General features: G+C 37.4%; 2 protein-coding genes across 2 annotated transcripts in view; one reads left to right on the plus strand and one right to left on the minus strand.

Moving 5' to 3' along the window:
* LOC117992855 (leucine-rich repeat-containing protein 24-like) overlaps nucleotides 1–21,505 on the minus strand; it is a 56,099-nt gene that overhangs the window by 22,348 nt on the left and 12,246 nt on the right. The window lies entirely within an intron of this gene.
* LOC138403904 (uncharacterized) lies at nucleotides 909–2,591 on the plus strand. Its single transcript, XM_069506068.1, has 2 exons — nucleotides 909–2,190; nucleotides 2,286–2,591. The coding sequence occupies exons 1-2, from the start codon at nucleotides 926–928 to the stop codon at nucleotides 2,374–2,376; spliced, it is 1,356 nt and encodes a 451-aa protein (XP_069362169.1). The 5' UTR covers nucleotides 909–925; the 3' UTR covers nucleotides 2,377–2,591.

A 21,505-nucleotide genomic window follows, 5' to 3' on the forward strand; every position in this document is an offset into this window, starting at 1 on the left:
TGACATAAAAATAAAAGTATTTTCATTGTAAGCAAGTCGGTTAAACTTTGCAATGCCTCATTTATTTCACTCCAAGTATAAACGCGTATTCACCCGCTTACCCTAATACAACCTTTTTAAGCTCATTCAAATGAATACATTCGGTAACTACTTATTTAAATGACTCCTTTGTCCGCAATTTGTGCTCGCAATTTCCATCGCGAAGTGAAAAAAACCAAGGTTCCCTTCTACAAAGGCGCCGACGACCAATTTTCCTTTTTATAACTTTTTATGCGACTTTCAAGACCTTTCAACGATCTTTAAAATTCCGCACAAATCGATGGGATTAAAATAGGATAGAAAAGCTGTGATACTATAAGTCTAGTGGTTTAAATTTTGACTTTATCATACAAGGGGTAAGGGGCTAGATTTTGACTTCTATTTTTTCGGAGTTATGTTCGTATTAAGCAATTAAATATTTACCTACTTGCTTTAACGGTAAAGGAGAGTTATCCATAATGTTTCCAAAGGTGTGTGAATCCGCACTTGGTCAGCGTGACAGACTATGGCATAAGCCCTTCTCATTCTAAGAGGAGACTCTTGCTCAGTAGCGGGCCGGCGATAGGTTGATCACGATGGGAATGTATGGAACACACAAAGTAGTAGTAACATCACATTTAAATAGAATTTAAGTTTTCCCTTGTATAACAAATGGGCTGACCTCATGGGTCAGATCTTGCACTTTTGTGAAAATTTATAATTTTGCTTTTTAAAATTTATAATTTTAAGTTGTTAATTTTTGTAAGTATGTTTATGTTAGTTTGTACTCGTATTTTAATTAGTGTAATTGGCTTTATGGCCGTTCTAATTAAATAATAAATAAATAATAATAATAATAATAATAATAATAATAATAAACACAACAAAAGTGCCTCACCTTCTCTACATGGATGACCTCAAACTGCTGGCACCCAATGCCACCCGCCTGCAGGAGCTGCTGAATGTCACCACTGACTTCAGCAATTCCATCAGGATGGAGCTTGGGCTGGACAAGTGTGCGGTCATGCATGTGGAAAGGGGACAGGTAACTCATTCGGCTGAGATGAGTCTCGAGCCGTCCACCATCAGAACCCTCTCTGAAGCTGAGTCATACCGGTATCTGGGCATGTCACAGTCGCTAGGGGTAAAAGAGACGGACGTGAAACAGTCTGTTTGCGAGGCCTTTTTTGGCCGTCTGACAAAAATCTGTAAAAGTTATTTGTCAGGCGCCAATAAAATCCGAGCTTATAACGGCTGGGTCATGCCCGTTCTCATGTACACCTTTGGCGTGCTCAGATGGACTCAGACCGAACTTGACGCCCTGGACAGAAAAGTCCGCACAACTATGACTCTTTATCGCATGCACCACCCAAAATCGTCTGTGATGAGGTTGTATATCCCCCGGAAGTGTGGTGGTCGAGGCGTATTGAGCGTCAAGACCATGCATAACCGGGAGATAGCCAACCTCAGAACCTACTTTGAGACGATGAGGGGGTCCCCCATGCATAGAGAGGTCATAGAATGTGATAAAGGACTCACCCCACTAGCCTTAGCCCAAACCGAGTGGCAGAAACCGGTGGTACTTAGCACCTCTGACCGGGAGGCCGTATGGAGGGAGAAGGAGCTGCACGGACGCTTTTTTAAAGCTCTTAATGAGCCACACGTAGATAAAAAAGCGTCCGTGCAGTGGTTGCGCTTTGGTGACCTCTTCGGGGAAACCGAGGGTTTTGTCTGTGCGATACAAGATCAGGTGGTCAAGACGCGGAACTACCGAAAGTACATTCTGAAGGATGGCACTCACGACATCTGTCGAGCTTGTCGCCATCCCGGCGAGTCACTCAGACATGTGCTTTCGGGATGCTCAGCGCTTGCCAACACTGAGTATCTGCACAGACACAACCAAGCAGCCAAAATCCTTCACCAAGAGCTTGCTCTGAAGTACGGTCTCCTGGATGAGAGGCTGCCGTATTACAAGTACACACCGGTGCCGGTACTCGAGCGCGACGGAGTCCGGCTCTATTGGGACCGGTCCATCATCACGGACAGGACTATTCTAGCGAATAAGCCTGACATCGTGGTGGTGGACCGGGCACAGTCGAGGGTGTTTTTGGTGGACATCACCATTCCGTATGACGAGAACCTCGTGAGAGCTGAGACGGAGAAAAAGCGCAAGTATCTCGATCTGGCTCACGAGGTTTCCGACATGTGGCATGTGGAGTCCACTGAAATCATCCCAATCGTCATATCTGCGAATGGGTTGATCCCAGTCAGCCTCGCTCAACATCTGAGGCGACTGGGGTTCCGTGGCAGTTCGCTCGCAGCCAGGATGCAAAAAGCGGTCTTGCTGGACTCGGCTAGGATAGTCCGCCGATTTCTTCACCTGTCGCCCTGACCCCCGGCCGTTTGGTCTCCCCTGCCGGGGTGTAACCCTCCGCCCGGTACAAATATGTATGTATGTAATGTTTATGTAGGTTTATTTATTTTTATGTATGTAAGTATATTATAAACTTTTTTGGCTTTTATATGTATCTATTTTGTACACGGGCGTGAGAGCAAATGATATATAATAATAATAATAATAAAGAGACGGACGTGAAACAGTCTGTTTGCGAGGCCTTTTTTGGCCGTCTGACAAAAATCTGTAAAAGTTATTTGTCAGGCGCCAATAAAATCCGAGCTTATAACGGCTGGGTCATGCCCGTTCTCATGTACACCTTTGGCGTGCTCAGATGGACTCAGACCGAACTTGACGCCCTGGACAGAAAAGTCCGCACAACTATGACTCTTTATCGCATGCACCACCCAAAATCGTCTGTGATGAGGTTGTATATCCCCCGGAAGTGTGGTGGTCGAGGCGTATTGAGCGTCAAGACCATGCATAACCGGGAGATAGCCAACCTCAGAACCTACTTTGAGACGATGAGGGGGTCCCCCATGCATAGAGAGGTCATAGAATGTGATAAAGGACTCACCCCACTATCCTTAGCCCAAACCGAGTGGCAGAAACCGGTGGTACTTAGCACCTCTGACCGGGAGGCCGTATGGAGGGAGAAGGAGCTGCACGGACGCTTTTTTAAAGCTCTTAATGAGCCACACGTAGATAAAAAAGCGTCCGTGCAGTGGTTGCGCTTTGGTGACCTCTTCGGGGAAACCGAGGGTTTTGTCTGTGCGATACAAGATCAGGTGGTCAAGACGCGGAACTACCGAAAGTACATTCTGAAGGATGGCACTCATGACATCTGTCGAGCTTGTCGCCATCCCGGCGAGTCACTCAGACATGTGCTTTCGGGATGCTCAGCGCTTGCCAACACTGAGTATCTGCACAGACACAACCAAGCAGCCAAAATCCTTCACCAAGAGCTTGCTCTGAAGTACGGTCTCCTGGATGAGAGGCTGCCGTATTACAAGTACACACCGGTGCCGGTACTCGAGCGCGACGGAGTCCGGCTCTACTGGGACCGGTCCATCATCACGGACAGGACTATTCTAGCGAATAAGCCTGACATCGTGGTGGTGGACCGGGCACAGTCGAGGGTGTTTTTGGTGGACATCACCATTCCGTATGACGAGAACCTCGTGAGAGCTGAGACGGAGAAAAAGCGCAAGTATCTCGATCTGGCTCACGAGGTTTCCGACATGTGGCATGTGGAGTCCACTGAAATCATCCCAATCGTCATATCTGCGAATGGGTTGATCCCAGTCAGCCTCGCTCAACATCTGAGGCGACTGGGTTTCCGTGGCAGTTCGCTCGCAGCCAGGATGCAAAAAGCGGTCTTGCTGGACTCGGCTAGGATAGTCCGCCGATTTCTTCACCTGTCGCCCTGACCCCCGGCCGTTTGGTCTCCCCTGCCGGGGTGTAACCCTCCGCCCGGTACAAATATGTATGTATGTAATGTTTATGTAGGTTCATTTATTTTTATGTATGTAAGTATATTATAACTCTTTTGGCTTTTATATGTATCTATTTTGTACGCGGGTGCTAGATTAGCCTCAGAAGTATAGAGACAATAGAGTCAGGAATCAACCTACTGAGAGTCTAGACCTTAGTTCGTTATCAATAAGCTAGGGCGTGGTTGTAGGTAGGAGACAAAATAAAAGATTGTATAAGGAAATAAACTGTTTTATTCAGGGAAAAACTCCCTCCAAATCAAAGTTTATCTTTACCATTACTTATTGCTTTATCATTAAATAATTTATTATTTCCTTTAAGAAAAATCTACCGCCAGTTCGTAAAAAGCATATTATCTACCGAGAGAAAGAACTGGCAAGAAAAACTCGGTGGTGTCTATTTTGAAATACCAATTACACATTTGAACAATACATAAATCAACATACATAGTACAACAAAAGAAATATAAAATCAACAATATTCGTACCTGTAGGTATGTCACAGCTTCTTCTTAAAAATAGGAAAATTAATGCTTTCTACCGTCAAAGCAGAGCCATTTATAGGCTGGGATTAACTCCCACCCTCTGTATAAAAATATAGTGATACCATGTAAAGATTAAATTCAATAGAGTCAATAGAGTTTAAACTCTACTAAATTTATATACTTTAAATACCACATTATACTCTATTTAAATCTACAATTACTTTATTTCTAAAATATAATAAAATCTTAATTCAGTTTCGCCATGTAAGTACCATAGATTTGCCATTTATAATCTGTTAATTGTTCTGTCACGTCTGTAGTATTTTGTCTATCATTTTGACGTGCCTCTGTTTACAAATAAAATGTCTATGGTTAAGAATTAATTCTTAAGCAAAATCTAAAGAGTTTAGTAGCAATTTCAAGAAATAAATAGCAACTCTAACCATTTATCTTATACGGCCAAACTGACAATTGCTTCGTTCTCGAAGCAACAAAATAAAAACAAACAATTCGTAAAGTAATTTTTTAACAACATCAAAACATTTTTTTTTTTTTTTTTCAAACAACATGTCTGTGGCTTCCAACAAAATTTAAAAAAACATTTTAAACATGTGTGTGACATACAAAATTACCACACAGTTTACTCTCAAAAATACAAGAAATATTTTTCTCGCCACAGCACATAAATGTTTCCAAACAAGATATCCTTTAACCCCATTGGTTTTAAACCAATATCAAAAAATATTTTTAACACCACTGGTATTAAAGCGATATTATAAAAATACTTTTCAACACCGTTGGTTCCAACGTTTTAAAGTATCATCTACAAAATATCCTTCAACACCATTGGTTTTAAGGCAACATCGTAAACCATCATAAAATTGTCCCTTAACACCATTGGTTTTGATCCATATATCACTATACAATTTTTCCATTGATCGAACATTTGATCAAAGTTTTAAATAAATTCCAATAAAATATAGAGATGAATATTAAACAAAGAAAAATTGCAACTGAACAAATTGTAAATTATCAGAATTTAAAATAATATGTTTCATAAAAAAGAACCATCAAAATGAAAAAGTTACAAAAATATTAATATTTCAAAATAAGTTAAATCATAAGAACTTTTTTTTCAATTTCAAGTTAATAATTTTGCAAAAATAATAAAATACCATCGACTCTTACTCCTAAAGTACCAAAGTCAAAAACAAAGGGTAGGTATATAAAAAGTAATTATATGTAAGATATATCAAAACAAAACTAACTACTATGTTAGAAGAAGTAAAAATAATCAAAGAGTAAACTTATCTAATTATCGTTATTTACTTTCAAAATATTTTCTATTCAATCTCTTTTTGTCTATCTGCAATCAGTCCTTGGACTATACAAAAACATTTGTTGCTTCCCACATCCAATGATGTGCCAACAACCTTCCTTTTTAAATAAATACCAAAACATTTTTCCACAATAAAATATAAAAATCCAAAAAGATCGTAAATAAAAACATAAAGGTAGGTATCAAAAACTAAAATGTCAAAAAATACCACAAAAATAATTTACATTAAAAAGATCGTCAAAGAAGTAATCAATATCAAAAATAGTTAAACACTTCAAACATCAAAAACGTCAAAAAAATCAAAAGTATTATTCAAACAAAACAACAAAATACGGCATTAAAAAATATTAAACACAAGTGGGTAGTCAATAATCTCTAAATTCCAATATTCTAAATTTAAGTTTCAGGTTTAACCATAGTCCACCACGCTGGCCAAGTGTGGATTGGCAGCTCCATTACATCACATTACATAACGGTGGGTATATATAAAAAAACAATGACATCAAACAATCAGTAGCTTCTAGACTTAGCGGCATAGCAACAGGATAAGACATCAGCAGCCTAACCTATCCTTATATAAAAACTACAAAAATAAACTCCAACAAAATTTCTAAACTATTGTAGGTAGGTATCACAAATCTTTCGTCTCTACGTTTTGCGAGTGAGAACTCCGATGCAAAATCAATAGCAAAATAACAAAATGGCCACGCTAATCGCAATTTCTGATCAATGAATCATCAACATTTAACGAATGATGGAATGTGTATTTCTGAAACAAAACTACAACAAAAAAATTTTTTTTTTTTTTTTGTTCTTTTTTTTTCTCTGTTCTTTTTTTCTCTGTCATTATGTAACACATAAATAATTAATAAACATTTATTCGGCCAACCTGAAAAGTACTTCGTTCTCGAAGTACTTACATAGGAAATGCCACAAGAATACCAACATAACTAAAAAAAAAGTAAGATGACTCATCACTCGTAAAACAATATTCAATGATTCAATGTCAACATCACTATCATATAAATTACAAATATACGGCTAGACGTCAGACGGAAATTAAAATAGAACACAAATTAACCATCAGTAAATATTTACTGACAAACTTGCTTTAGTTTTTCACCGCTCGGTCAGTCTGACATTTAACCACATTTTATCATTTTCAAACTACAAACCTAGGTGCGATTAGATAATGTTACTAATGAACCGTATACAAAAAAAAAAGACATAACCTGTGTCAAGTCTAACCTATTGTAATCGTATGATCATTTACTTAATAAAAATTTCATACCAGCTAACTACCTGCAAATTTTCAACATTAATTTTCGTAATACCGATTTGTGTTATTAGCTGGGACATCATGCGATTAAACACCTTCAAACATTAATCTGAGTCATTGAAACAGAACATCTATACTGAACACAAAATTACCCGCAAAAATTTTATTTATTTAGTACCCACATCTTTATTTCTATAATACAATTAGTTTTAAAACAAATAAAATGACGACAGGTACTATGAAACTGTGTTACTACATTACACAGAGTATTAATAGGTCCATGATTACGCAATAAAACTTTCTAAGGCCTACCTGCCTGAAAAATTGTCTTGCAAAAAAGTTTTAATTCACTTTCACTTTTTTTTTCATACCATATTTTCATATTAAGATTTCCAGATTTAGGGTATCCAATGTCCATTGTGGTACCTCTCGTGGACGTCAGTCATCACAACGCCTGTTGGAACATCTTTGATGGCTTTTCACAAAGCCATCCGAATTCGCCGGTATTTCTGAAACTTGTACAAACTGCATTAGAAAAGGCACAATTCAGCCATATCGTATCCCACTTCTGATGCTAGATTAGCCTCAGAAGTATAGAGACAATAGAGTCAGGAATCAACCTACTGAGAGTCTAGACCTTAGTTCGTTATCAATAAGCTAGGGCGTGGTTGTAGGTAGGAGACAAAATAAAAGATTGTATAAGGAAATAAACTGTTTATTCAGGGAAAAACTCCCTCCAAATCAAAGTTTATCTTTACCATTACTTATTGCTTTATCATTAAATAATTTATTATTTCCTTTAAGAAAAATCTACCGCCAGTTCGTAAAAAGCATATTATCTACCGAGAGAAAGAACTGGCAAGAAAAAACTCGGTGGTGTCTATTTTGAAATACCAATTACACATTTGAACAATACATAAATCAACATACATAGTACAACAAAAGAAATATAAAATCAACAATATTCGTACCTGTAGGTATGTCACAGCTTCTTCTTAAAAATAGGAAAATTAATGCTTTCTACCGTCAAAGCAGAGCCATTTATAGGCTGGGATTAACTCCCACCCTCTGTATAAAAATATAGTGATACCATGTAAAGATTAAATTCAATAGAGTCAATAGAGTTTAAACTCTACTAAATTTATATACTTTAAATACCACATTATACTCTATTTAAATCTACAATTACTTTATTTCTAAAATATAATAAAATCTTAATTCAGTTTCGCCATGTAAGTACCATAGATTTGCCATTTATAATCTGTTAATTGTTCTGTCACGTCTGTAGTATTTTGTCTATCATTTTGACGTGCCTCTGTTTACAAATAAAATGTCTATGGTTAAGAATTAATTCTTAAGCAAAATCTAAAGAGTTTAGTAGCAATTTCAAGAAATAAATAGCAACTCTAACCATTTATCTTATACGGGCGTGAGAGTAGATGTATATCCATAATAATAATAATAATTACTAGTGACCAATTTTCCCAGAAAACGCTACTCATTACATACATTACATTAAGATCATACACACATTACACACACACACACACACACACACACACACACACACACACACACACACACACACACACACACACACACACACACACACACACACACACAGTACATTAAGATCATACACACATTACACACACACACACACAGTACCTACATTAAGAATAAAGTAAATAATGTTTTCCAAGATAAGGGTTTACTTTTACTGGAAATCTCTTTGTTTTTATTTTCCATTTTTCGTTCACAATCTTCTTCAGTAGGTACGTAGGGCTTCTTTTTAATTTCCGAACGACTGCAAAATAATAAATTTCAAAAGTACCGATGTAGGTCGTTCTCTCAAGACACGTTTCGGCGAACATTTCCATCGAAGAAACAGCAATGAAAGTCTGGCTCGCCCCCAACTGATGCTATCGAACCGCGGGTCAGAATTTTCGCGATAAGTCACCCAGAAATGTGCTTACAGAAAGAAGAAAGAAAGAAAGAAAACTGGTTTATTCATCTTATGCCTAAGGTACAAACAAACTTAAAATTAATAGTTAGTAGATAGTAGTAGAAGTACTTAATAATTAATTAAATCTAAAATGAGTTCTTGCACCCACTTGGCACAAGATGAAATGGCCCCAGCTCAGCATTAATGCTGCAGGTTTTAAAATAAAACCTGAGCGCTGGTATTCTGCCAGGACCAATAAGAGTGACGTGCACGAGCCTAACAGTCTTCACCAACATCTGTGATTGACAGGATGAGTTCGATTAAACGGAGCTAAAAAATAAAAATACACAGAGGTTTAACAGCGAGAAAAAAAACCAGCCAAGTGCGAATCAGGCTCGCGCACCGAGGGTTCCGTACTACAGTCGTATTTTTTCGACATTTTGCAAGATAATTCAAAAACTATGATGCATAATCTATAAAAATGAATCTCCAAATGTGTTGCTTATCGCAAATCTCGAGAACCGCTGAACTGATTTCGCTAATTCTTTTTTTATAATATTCCTTGAAGTACGAGGATGGTTCTTACGGAGAGAAAAATTTAAAAAAATTTAATCGACTGTTAGGCGCCACGAAGTTCGCCAGGGCTGCTGGTGCAAGGTGACGCAGTACGCTCGACCGAACCTGTTTGCTTTTCACTTGACTTTGTATGAGAAAGGTGAGAGGCACGATGTTTTTCACTGAAATCAAGGGTTTAGGAAAAGTATTTTTGAGAAAAAACTACTAAGTTTATGTTTGCAAAGTATAGTTATTTCAACTAATGAATAAATAAACTGTCTAATGTTAAATTTCTTACCCCTTTCATACCCCTAATCTTATTTATTAACATCCAAAGTTGTCATAAATTTAGTGTTAAAATAGGAATCTTTTGAGGCTCGTAACTTTAAAATCAATATTTTTTTCAATGTTTCATATACCTATCATTAAACCTAGATAATGACGAGATTAATCGATATATAATACTTAGTTTTGAGCGTGCAGTATCAAATAATGTAGTAATTACCCTCCTACGTTTGTATGAAGAAAGCACCGTCCTGAGCCCTCTTAAGTTCACAAATTTAAAATTCATTTTCCATCCTTTTTCAGCAATATTAAATAGAAAAAGATGCAGATACTCACTCTAAATTTAGTTTGTAGAGAAAAATATCATACATGATGCCAATATTGGAAAAAAACTCATTTTACAAAGTAATAGCTAATTTTCCAAGGCAACAACCAAATTACATAGGCAGTAGATAAATCGGCCATTATTTTAGTAAATTACACGCGTGTTACGAACAATACGTGGAATTGAGGGAATTGATTTTTAAATTGCTATTAAAATCACCCCTGTATAGGCACTTTATCAGCGAAGTGAGACTACTAACGGGAATTGATCAAGTTATAAGCTTTAAAATATTTACTTAAATAGATAAAATATACTTTTTAGATCGATTTTTCAATCGTTAATTTTTTGACAGTTACCTATCTCTAAAGTATGAAAATCTACCTTTATTCCTGACTTAGATTCTTAAAAAAATAATTTATAAAAAGTTTACTGTATATTTTTGAAGTCATTTCTTTGTAATCATATTAAATAAAGTAGATGAAGCCTTGGATTGGTTTTTTTAAAGCCCGTGGAAACTCTTTCAATTTTCGGGATAAAAAGTAGCCTCTATCCGTCTCCTGGATGCCAGCTGTATCTTCTTCAGCGTGGAATTAAGAACTCTTTTGAAGCTCTCGTAGAAACTCTTTGACTTTCCGGGATAAAATTCAAAATTCAAATCATATTTTATTCAAAGTAGGTACTCTTTTTGATAGTCGGGTTATAGATATATAATAATGGTGATACTTTAAATTTCGTAAACTTAAAACTAAACCTCCGATAAAATGTAAGCTAAGTCCTTTCCTGGGATGCAAGCTATCCAAATTGCATGCCGAATTTCATCAAAATCAATTAATCAGATGGATCGAGAAAAGCTAGCAGAGAGACAGACAGACAGACACTTTCGCAATTATAATATTAAGTGTAAATACATATAGTATGTGGATATCATAATTTTAATAATTTATAATTTTAACAATTTTTGTAAGTATGTTTATGTTAGTTTGTACCTACTCGTTTTGTGTCGAGTTTAATTAGTGTAATTGGCTTTATGGCCGTTCTAATTAAATAATAAATAAATAATAATAATAAATAATAATCATGATATATATTATGGTTCAAAAGAATGTTACAAAGCTTTGATAAATACATTTAACGTTAAGCTTACCCTCCGATATCGTCAATTTCCCAGCGGGCGAAAACAGTATGACAGTAGGTAAATAACTTCCCAACAATATATTCCGTCATCTTGTAACTTATACCATCCCCTGCGGTTCCCTGATACAACGTTCAGCCACGTTTCACTCAATTAGGGTGGCGACTGATATCTGAAGTTGGGTGGATATCATCATCAATAACCGATAGACGTCCACTGCTACACATAAAATAAAATAAATAAAATAAAAATATTTTTTATTTTTTACAAGTATTTTTGAATCATCAGAGGCTACTACTACTGGTTCGGAATACCTTTTCTACCGAGAAGATCCAGCAAGAAACTCGGCGGTTGCTCTTTTCAAAGATTTGATATACAATATTATGCCATTTATTAGAAAAGTATTTGGAGTCCTGCGCCTTGCTGGAACGAGCTGCAGGTCAAATCTACGCTCTTTTATCATTTAGATAATCTTCAAATTGTGTAATAATATGCTTTTTTCAGAAGCATACTTTTAATATGTATTATCTATGTAGGTCATACATAGGTCTCTTGTAGGGACTTCCACACGCCACGATCTTGCGCCGCCTGAATCCAGCAGCTCCCAGCTACTCGCTGATGTCGTCCGTCCACCTCCTTGGGACCTGCGCTATCCGGTACGAGGTCGCTACTCCTAGCACCTTGGGACCTCAACATCTATCGTTTTTTCAAGCTATATATCCTGCCCATTGCCACTTCAGCTTCGCAACCCGTTGAGCTATGTCGGTTACTCTAGTTCTCCTACGGATCTCCTCATTTCTGATTTTCTCATTTCTCATTTTTGATTTCATCAATCAATCAATCAATCAATCAATCAATCAATCAATCAATCAATCAATCAATCCATCAATCAATCAATCAATCAATCAATCAATCAATCAATCAATCAATCAATCAATCAATCAATCAATCAATCAATCAATCAATCAATCAATCATTCATTCAATCAAGCAATCAATCAATCAATCAATCAATCAATCAATCAATCAATCAATCGATCAATCAATCAATCAGCCTGTTTGCATTCACTGCTGGACATAGGCCTTCCCAGGAGCGCGCACGATCCTCCGCCTTCCTCATCCACCCACTTCCCGCTACCTTCTTAAGGTCGCCTGTCCAGCGACCTCCAGGTCGTCCCATGCTGCGCTTGCTGATATGTGGTCTCCACTCCAGAACAATTTGCCCCAGCGGCCATCGGTTCTGCGGCAGACGTGGCCTGCCCACTGCCACTTCAGCTGGCTAATTCGTTGAGCTATGTCGGTCACTACGGATTTCCTCATTTCGGATTTTATCCCTCAGAGACACCCAACATAGCCCGCTCCATACCAAGCTAAGCGACTTTGAACTTGTGGACAAGGCCAACTGTCAGTGTCCATGTTTCAGCGCCATACGTCATCACAGGTAGGACACACTCATAATATTTACAAGAAATTGTAAGGAAGAAGCGCGGACATATTGTCCTAATAAAGAGCGAGAGATTGGCTCCACTCAGCTCGTGTGCGATGAGCCTAAGACCTAAGTACATAGTTTTAATTAGCTGTATTTGAGTACAAAGCACCTGTCTGGAGCGACTCTCGGAAACGGTTCCGTACGTCATCACCAGCCGTGACCCATATCGTGAGGTTATTTTAGACGCATTATTGTTGGGATTAAATCGGTCGGATCCGATTCCCTTGCGGCGAATGAGGTTACTCAAGGTTTTTAGTGCATGCGGGATTGGGTAAGTGTTTTTAAACGTTTTGTTTGGTGTTTTTACAACCGTTTTATTATTGTTTTTACTGAATCGTGTCAAGGGTTAAAATGTTTGTTTAAAAACTGACTTTATTTTTGTGTTTAAAATTTTCAGCCAGTGTAACTTTGAAACTGCATATTTTTACGAAAATCTGACATACCACAGACACAAAATAAAATAATGATTTTAAGCTTATTTCGTGGTTTGGTGACATTAAAATATGTCACTAAACCACGATACCTAACGCACTTGTCGAGTTTTTTATTACAATCCATACTTCCATATTATAAATACGAAAGTGTGTCTGTCTGTCTGTCTGCCAGCTTTTCACGGCCCCACAGTTCAACCGATTTTGATGAAATTTTGTACAGAGTTGGCTTACGTCCCGGGGAAAGACATAGGGTAAACCTAAATCCACGCGGACAAAGTCGCGGGTATCATGTAATAATTAAACTACGTTGGTATGGAGCGCGCTCTGAATAAGCTCCTCTTAATGATTACAGCACAGACTTTGAGCACTGATTCCTGTGCTGTAGTCATTAACCCATTTCCACAAATACCGACCGCAATCAACATACGTGCATGTTGTATGTGTGTTTGTGTGCGCGCTCATACCTCGGCAACAGCGCACAATAAATCTCTCTTTATAGTGCAAATAAATCATATCGCGGAGCCGAATGTATTGCTTTTGCTTATAACTTTATTACCGCCATATTTCTTGTGCCATAAACGATAATATTGTAAAGCCGATTCGGCATTGTTTTTTAGGGATCCGTTGTTAAATCTCTATAAAATATAAAACACAAAAAAAAGGTTTCTTCCTATGTCCGTTATAGACTTTGAAACCATCCAACCGACGTGCCCCAAACCAGTTTCATTAGAAAGGCAATAAGGCGAAGATGGTTTTAGATTTCTAAAAGTTGCATTTGGCACATTATTTAGGTAATCCCCCGTTATTTAAAACCCCTCCCGAAATTAATTCCTGGCTACGACCATGCATTTTGATAATATACACTGCAACTCTAGTAAAATAACAACTCAATGGTTTAAAAGTACGACAAATATTAGTAAACCTAAATCTATATATATAAAAGGAAAAGGTGACTGACTGACTGACTGATCTATCAACGCACAGCTCAAACTACTGGATGGATCGGGCTGAAATTTGGCATGCTGATAGCTATTATGGCGTAGGCATCCGCTAAGAAAGGATTTTGGAAAATTCAACCCCTAAGGGGGTGAAATAAGGGTTTGAAATTTATGTAGTCCACGCGGACGAAGTCGCGAGCATAAGCTAGTGATAAATATTTGTGTACGTAGTTTAAAAAATAAAACATGAGAGTGAAAATTATTTATTTCGTTCACAACCAACGGTTCGTTATATATGCCGCGTTTTTGCATTAAATGAAAATTAAGCTGTAACCTTAATGTGTGCTTCTGAAATATAGTCTTTTATTCTCCGAGTTACATTTACTTTGAAATTTTGAAACTGAAATTTTCACGCTAGCGAGATGGGATCTCTGGAAAGGGTGGTTAATTTTTGGATTATGAGTTTGAATGTCGAATACCTGCATTTTTCCACGACTGATTATAAGGAGTGTAAGGTTTTCAGGGTTGTATAATGTAGGTTGTATAATGTATGTTTATGGTCATGATAGCTATCTGCAAGCCTTTTACCCCGATCCGTCGAGTAGGTTGAGCTGTGCGGTGATATATCAGTCAGTCAGCTTATCCTTATCAGTACCCCTATCATAAAATGTGAAAATGTGTTTGTTTGTCCTTCAATCACGTCGCAACGGTGCAACGGATTGGCGTGATTTTTAGGGTTCCGTACCTCAAAAGGAAAAACGGAACCCTTATAGGAACACTTTGTTGTCTGTCTGTCTGTCTGTCTGTCAAGAAACCTACAGGGTACTTCCCGTTGACCTAGAATCATGAAATTTGGCAGGTAGGTAGATCTTATAGCTGACATTTGGGGAAAAATCTGAAAACTGTGAATTTAGGGATCACACAAAAAAAATTAAATTGTGGTCATGAACTAATAATTAGTATTTTCAACTTTCGAAGTGAGTGACTATATCAAGTGGGGTATCATATGAAAGGTCTTCACCTGTGCATTCTAAAACAGAATTTTATTTATTTTTATGCATCATAGTTTTTGAATTATCGTGCAAAATGTCGAAAAAATACGACTGTAGTACGGAACCCTCATTGCGCGAGCCTGACTCGCACTTGGCCGGTTTTTTGCATGGGTATAGATAAAGACGTGGAGAGTGCCATAGGCTACTTTTTATACCAGAAGTTTAACGAGTTCCTACGGAATTTTTAAAAACATAATTCCACGTGGTTGAAGTCGCTGGCATCAGCTAGTAGATAACAAATTACACTTTTTGATTGTCAGTTGTTGGATTTGTAAGATTCACTCGTTACTTAAGTTTAGTTAAACGAGACAGAGCTATATCTCTCACATAAATATGTCTCGTTTTAACTCAATCTTAAGTAACTATAAGCTACTCTGAGTGCGGCTGATATTGGTGATAATTTTTACGCGAACTTAAAACTAAAGCTACAAGTTTCCATTAACGATTCACATGCATTCACAAATCTGATACCTACAGGCAACATTAAAAATTCCTTCAATATTTAAAATAAAATTATTCGTATCCTCCGTATCGTCATGTAGGAATTTAATAATGCCTTCGGGGAAAAGAAAAAAGTATCCGTGGAATTTTCTTTATGTATGAAAAAAGTTTACTGGCCTTTTTAACGTGTAAAAATACTTTTCATACTTTTTATGGTTTCGTATTTAAACAAGAAACCCTTATAGATTTATCCAGTCCGTCCATCCGTCTGTCATAGCTATTTTAAAAATAAAGTAAATAAAAATCTGTCTCGCACACGAAGCGCTCCGCACCATCGCACAACAAATAACACTTTTTAATTTTCAGGGCGGTCCCTTTTTTTTTAAATTGTGTTATAGCGGCAATAGAAATACACTTTCTGAAAATTTTAACTATCCGGGCTATATCACATTAACCGTAATATAGCCCGGTGATAGACAGACAGAAGGACGGACGGACGGACAGCGGAATCGTAATAAGGTTCCGTTGGGACCCTTTAGGTATGGAATTTTTAAAACGAGCAAAATTATGGATTGACATTGTTTAATAATATTCGATATGTACATAATAGCGTTACATACAGACAAAATGATCAATAATACGTCAGATTTGGTGAAGCCTGATTTCCCCGGGGCCATGTGAGCTATCGCTTGTGATAAATTATATGTCGGCGTCGTATTATGTGGGTCCAATCGAATCAGCGCGCGCTCTCCTTTGATAAGCTCTGATTGGGCCTGAAATGGCTTCGACTGTATATATTTTCTACGTGATATGACACTATTCATGAGATTGTGAGTGTGACCACTATAAAATACACTACATAATATATACTGGTACCCGCGTCTAAATCTGCGTGGATTTAGCGTATTTTAAAAATCCCGCAAGAACTCTTCGATTTTCCAGGACAAAAAGTAGTGAACAAAAAATGAGCCAGATGGGGCATAAGCCAAATAGTATCATTGACATCGTACGGACATAAAAATGACAAAACAGATGGACATCCGACTTCTATATAATATTTACTAATGAAAATTTGGTGGCATTTGAAGTTAATATTATCTGATTCGTTTACGCCTGATTTCCCCGGGGCCATGTGAGCCATCGCTTCACGCTTGTGATACATTATAATTATGTCGGCGTCTTATTATGTGGGCCCAATCGAATCAGCGCCCGCTATCCTATGATAAGCTCTGATTGGGCCTGAAATGGTTCCTGACTGTATATATTTTCTACGTGATATGACATGAGATGGTGAGTGTGATCACTATAAAATACACTACATACTGGCTGATACCCGTGTATTTATCTGCGTTGATTTAGGATGTAAGTATTTTAAATATCCCGTGGAAACACTTTGATATTTCACGGCAGAAAGTAGTGAGCAAAGAATGAGCTAGCCTTGCTATTACCAGATGAGGCAATCTTAAAAGTCTGACTTCAAAATACAAATGAAAATTTTGATTCATTGATGTGGCATTTGAAGTTGATATTTTCATTAGTACGTCTGATTCGTTTACGCCTGATTTCCCCGGGGCCATGTGAGCTATGGCTTGAGATGAATTATTTTGTCAGCGTCTTATTATGTGAGCCCAATCGAATCGGCGCCCGCTCTACTTTGCTAAGCTCTAATTGGGCCTGATTTTTTTGTTTATGCCTAAGTTATAAAAGAACCTACTGTCAAAATTTCTAGTTTCTAACCCCTGCGGTTTAGGATGTGTGTTAATAGAATAGGTAACGACAAGTTGTTTTATATTATATAGATTACAAACTTATATCCACGACTTCGACCACGTGGACTACACAAATTTCAAACCCCTATTTTACCCCCTTAGGGGATGAATTATCAAAAATCCTTTCTTAGCGGATGTCTACGTCATAATAGCTATCTGCATGACAAACAGCCCGAATCGTGCGTTGATAGATCAGTGAGTCAGTCAGTCAGCTTTTCCTTTTCTATATTTAGATTCTGCCATGTAATTAATAAGAAGATAATATAAAATTGTGTGTGTAGGTAAGGAGGTACATTGTTATTGGGATGTTTACGCGAGGGAAGACAATAGCGTCAGCTACTCTTAACTTTCACGATAATTAATCATGACACCCCAGAACACATGTTTTATTGCGAGGCGTTCATTTATTATTGTAGACTTTATTTTATTAATTATATCTAAGAAAAGTTTTTTACTTGTTTCAAAGCAGACGTTATTTTTCGGAAATCCATGATATACAATGAACCAAAAGCTTAATTTGCTATAATCGACTGAAACAGATCAAATATGTATGGTGCAACATGCAGTCTAGTGACATCGAAGCCTCGACGTTTTGTTGTGGTTTTGTTAGAAGTGCCCTAACTGTCGTGAACTGTGGCTCTAAACAAAGGCAATAAGCAAGAACTGGACAAGTGTGAGGCGGACAGGCGCACCGAGGGTTCCGCACTACAGTCGTATATTTTCAACATTTTGCACGATAAATCAAAAAATATTAAGCATAATATAAAATAAATAAAAATCTTTTTTAGAATGTAAAGGTAGGTAATTCCTTTCATATGTTACCCCACTTTGTATATTTAAAATATTAAGTTGAAAATACTATGTACTTAATTAATTGCAATATTATAATTTTATTTACTATCAATGGTTAACAAATAAACTATTAATAAACTTAAATCTAAAAAAAAAACAACATTAAATTAAAAATAAAATAAATTAAATTAAATCTAAAACCTCGTCGATACCACCGCAGCGAGGCATTGTACCCAAGATGCTGGCAGCATTACCCCTTTGGATGGCCAAACTAATTCTTTGACCAAGGTAGCTGCCAGCTCTCGGGTCCCCGGTTGACTCGATACGATAACTCTTTTCGCAATTTCTTCAAAAAGAGCTCGAGCCCCCGGGCCCCACGGCCCCAAGGTCATTAATTAATTACATTACTTTAAAAGTTGAATATACTAATTAATTATTTGTTCACATTTGAACTCATTTTCACGGTTTTCGGATTTTTCCGCTTACGTGTCCTATAAGACATACCCACCTGCCAAACATAATTCTAGGTCAACGGGAAGTACTCTAAGGTTTTCTTGACAGACAAGACAGACAACACAGTGATCCTATAATGGTTCCTTTTTTCCTTTTTACATACGGAACCCTAAAAATCGTGCTGAAAATAAAACTTGGCATCCCAAGTAAAGGTTATTGATAAACGCTTAAGCCTGAATGCAGGTTATATCCCGTAAAATCGGAGCACCGCCTTTTTGCTTAGGTACCTTGCTCCATTAGCGAGTTTCAACCTAACGTCACATCCACACTAATGGCTTTAACATATTGCGGGTAGTTTCATATCGATTTAAATAGTGCCAGTTATGGCTGACATCGCGGCTCGCAATAGTAGGAATCGATTTTTAATAAAATCGATTTTTTATTCTGATGACTTCCCTATGGAAAACTAGCTGACCGGCCTGTTTTTGTTCGGGACGTTATAAAGTAAAGCTTCATGTAAAAGTCCAAGTTTCTAAAGCCAGTCCAAGCTGTTTAAGTCGATAATAATAATTACATCAGTCAGTCACATTATAATAAATCTAAATAATAATAATAATAATAATAAAATCATTTATTTCACCAGATACAAAATCATATTTTTGTTAGTATTGACACGTAGGTACTTTAAAACTAATTATTATAAAATTCTTACTAAAACAATACTGTGCACCTGTTTTCCGAACTAGTAGAAACTGGCCCCGATTCTCTAGTCTCTCTCTAAACTAAATTTAGAGTATCTGCATCCTTTTCTTTTTACTAATGCTAAAAAAGGAACGGAACATGACTTTCACATTTAAAGACTCTAAATTTTAGTGCACAATACAATTTTAAACAGTAGGTTCGCGAGTGCGTGCTAAAATCACGGGGTTTACCATCTAAAAATTAAATTTAGAAATATCAAACTGTTTCTGTCCTTTTCATATTACAATAGTAAGAAGTGCGAATACTCTAAATTTAGGTTGTGCTTAGAATCGGTGCCAATGTGTCTCTAAAAAAAATCTAATCTAAATCTAAATCAGCCTGTGCTGTCCCACGTCTGGGCAAAGGCCTCCCTCCGATCCTTCCACAATTTTCTATTTCGTGCCTCTTCAGGCCACTTCAGGCCACGTAACGAGATTGTCAATATTCTCACATTATAATAACAATCGCAATTTCACTTGTGGTATGTATGGAGGCGTTATTTGATTAGCAGCTGCTGGCAGCACTCGGTTGGTTCGACGGCTTCGGAATCCTTACATCGCAATGATTTACAGTGTAAGCAACGACGTTGATTACGGTTTTATTGACCGACTTCACACAGAATAAAGATTCTCGATTTTCTTTTTTATGTCAATTCATCAGGCTAAATCAATCCGCACAAACGGTTTTGGTTTAATTAGGGTTCCGTACCTCAAAAGGAAAAACGGAACCCTTATAGGATCACTTTGTTGTCTGTCTGTCTGTCAAGAAACCTACAGGGTACTTCCCGTTGACCTAGAGTCATGAAATTTGGCAGGTAGGTAGATCTTATAGCTGACATTTGGGAAAAAATCTGAAAAACGTGAATTTAGGGTTGGATCACACAAAAAAAAAAAAAAATTGTGGTCGTGAACTAATAATTAGTATTTTCAACTTTCGAAGTGAGTGACTATATCAAGTGGGGTATCATATGAAAGGTCTTTACGTGTACATTCTAAAACAGATTTTTATTTATTTTTATGCATCATAGTTTTTGAATTATCGTGCAAAATGTCGAAAAAATACGACTGTAGTACGGAACCCTCATTGCGCGAGCCTGACTCGCACTTGGCCGGTTTTTTTCTAATGCAAAGGATTATCCTTATCTAAATCTAAATATATAAAAGGAAACGGTGACTGACTGATCTATCAACGCACAGCTCAAACTACTGGACGGATCGGGCTGAAATAGCTATTATTACGTAGACATCCGCTAAGAAATGATTATTGAAAATTCAACCCCTAAGGGGGTGAAATAGGGGTTTGAAATTTGGGTAGTCCACGCGGACGAAGTCGCGGGCATCAGCTAGTCAAGATCAATGAAATCAAAATTCGCCGGCTCACTAATGAGCATAGGTGTCCCCTCAGATAGAGAGGGTTTGCTGGCAGACTTTACAGCTCACACTCCCTTGAGGACATTACGGAGAACTCTCCAGCATGCAGGTTTCCTTGCGATGTTTTTCTTCACCGTTAAAGCAAGTGATATTTAATTGCTTAAAACGCACGTAACTCCGAAGAGTTAGAGGTGCGATGGTCTGTAATTATATTCGTACAGGTATTTCTGGAGCCCCCTACAAAGGGACGGAGGTCCTTTTAGCCGAGCGTAATCACCTAAGTGTTCCTGAGCAGGCTTAGACCCCTTCAAGTAGAAGGGAAAAGATGGGATGAAAAGATACATACAAAAAGTTCACGATTGAGCCTAAAATACTTTTCTTTTGAAACTCTCCGATGGTTTTAATGAGCACTGTATAGCTGAAACGTAAGTCATCATCATCATGATCAACCCATAGCCGGCTCACTACAGAGCACGGGTCTCCTCTCAGAGTGAGAAAGGTTTTGGCCGTAGTCTACCACGCTGGTCATGTGCGGATTGATAGAATTCTATGTATATAATTAGCTTATGCCCGCGACTTCGTCCGCGTGGACTACTCAAATTTTATTTAAAATCTCTTTAACTATGAGATTTTAACATATGAGCTTAATAAAATATGTCATACTGCTAATTGCAAAAATATTAACTACAAAACTTCTTTATAGACACTTCAAAACTGACAGACTTTCATACAAATTTGAAACCCCTATTTTACCCCTTTAGGGGTTGCATTTTGAA

The sequence above is a fragment of the Maniola hyperantus genome, chromosome 22 (genome assembly GCF_902806685.2).
Source record: "Maniola hyperantus chromosome 22, iAphHyp1.2, whole genome shotgun sequence".
Taxonomy (NCBI): domain Eukaryota; kingdom Metazoa; phylum Arthropoda; class Insecta; order Lepidoptera; family Nymphalidae; genus Maniola; species Maniola hyperantus.

Coding starts and splice junctions, on each gene's coding strand:
- LOC138403904 (XM_069506068.1), top strand. CDS start 926: ATGGATGACCTCAAACTGCTGGCACCCAATGCCACCCGCCTGCAGGAG. Junction 2,191..2,285: donor GAGACGGAGAAAAAGCGCAA/GTATCTCGATCT, acceptor GGTTGATCCCAG/TCAGCCTCGCTCAACATCTG.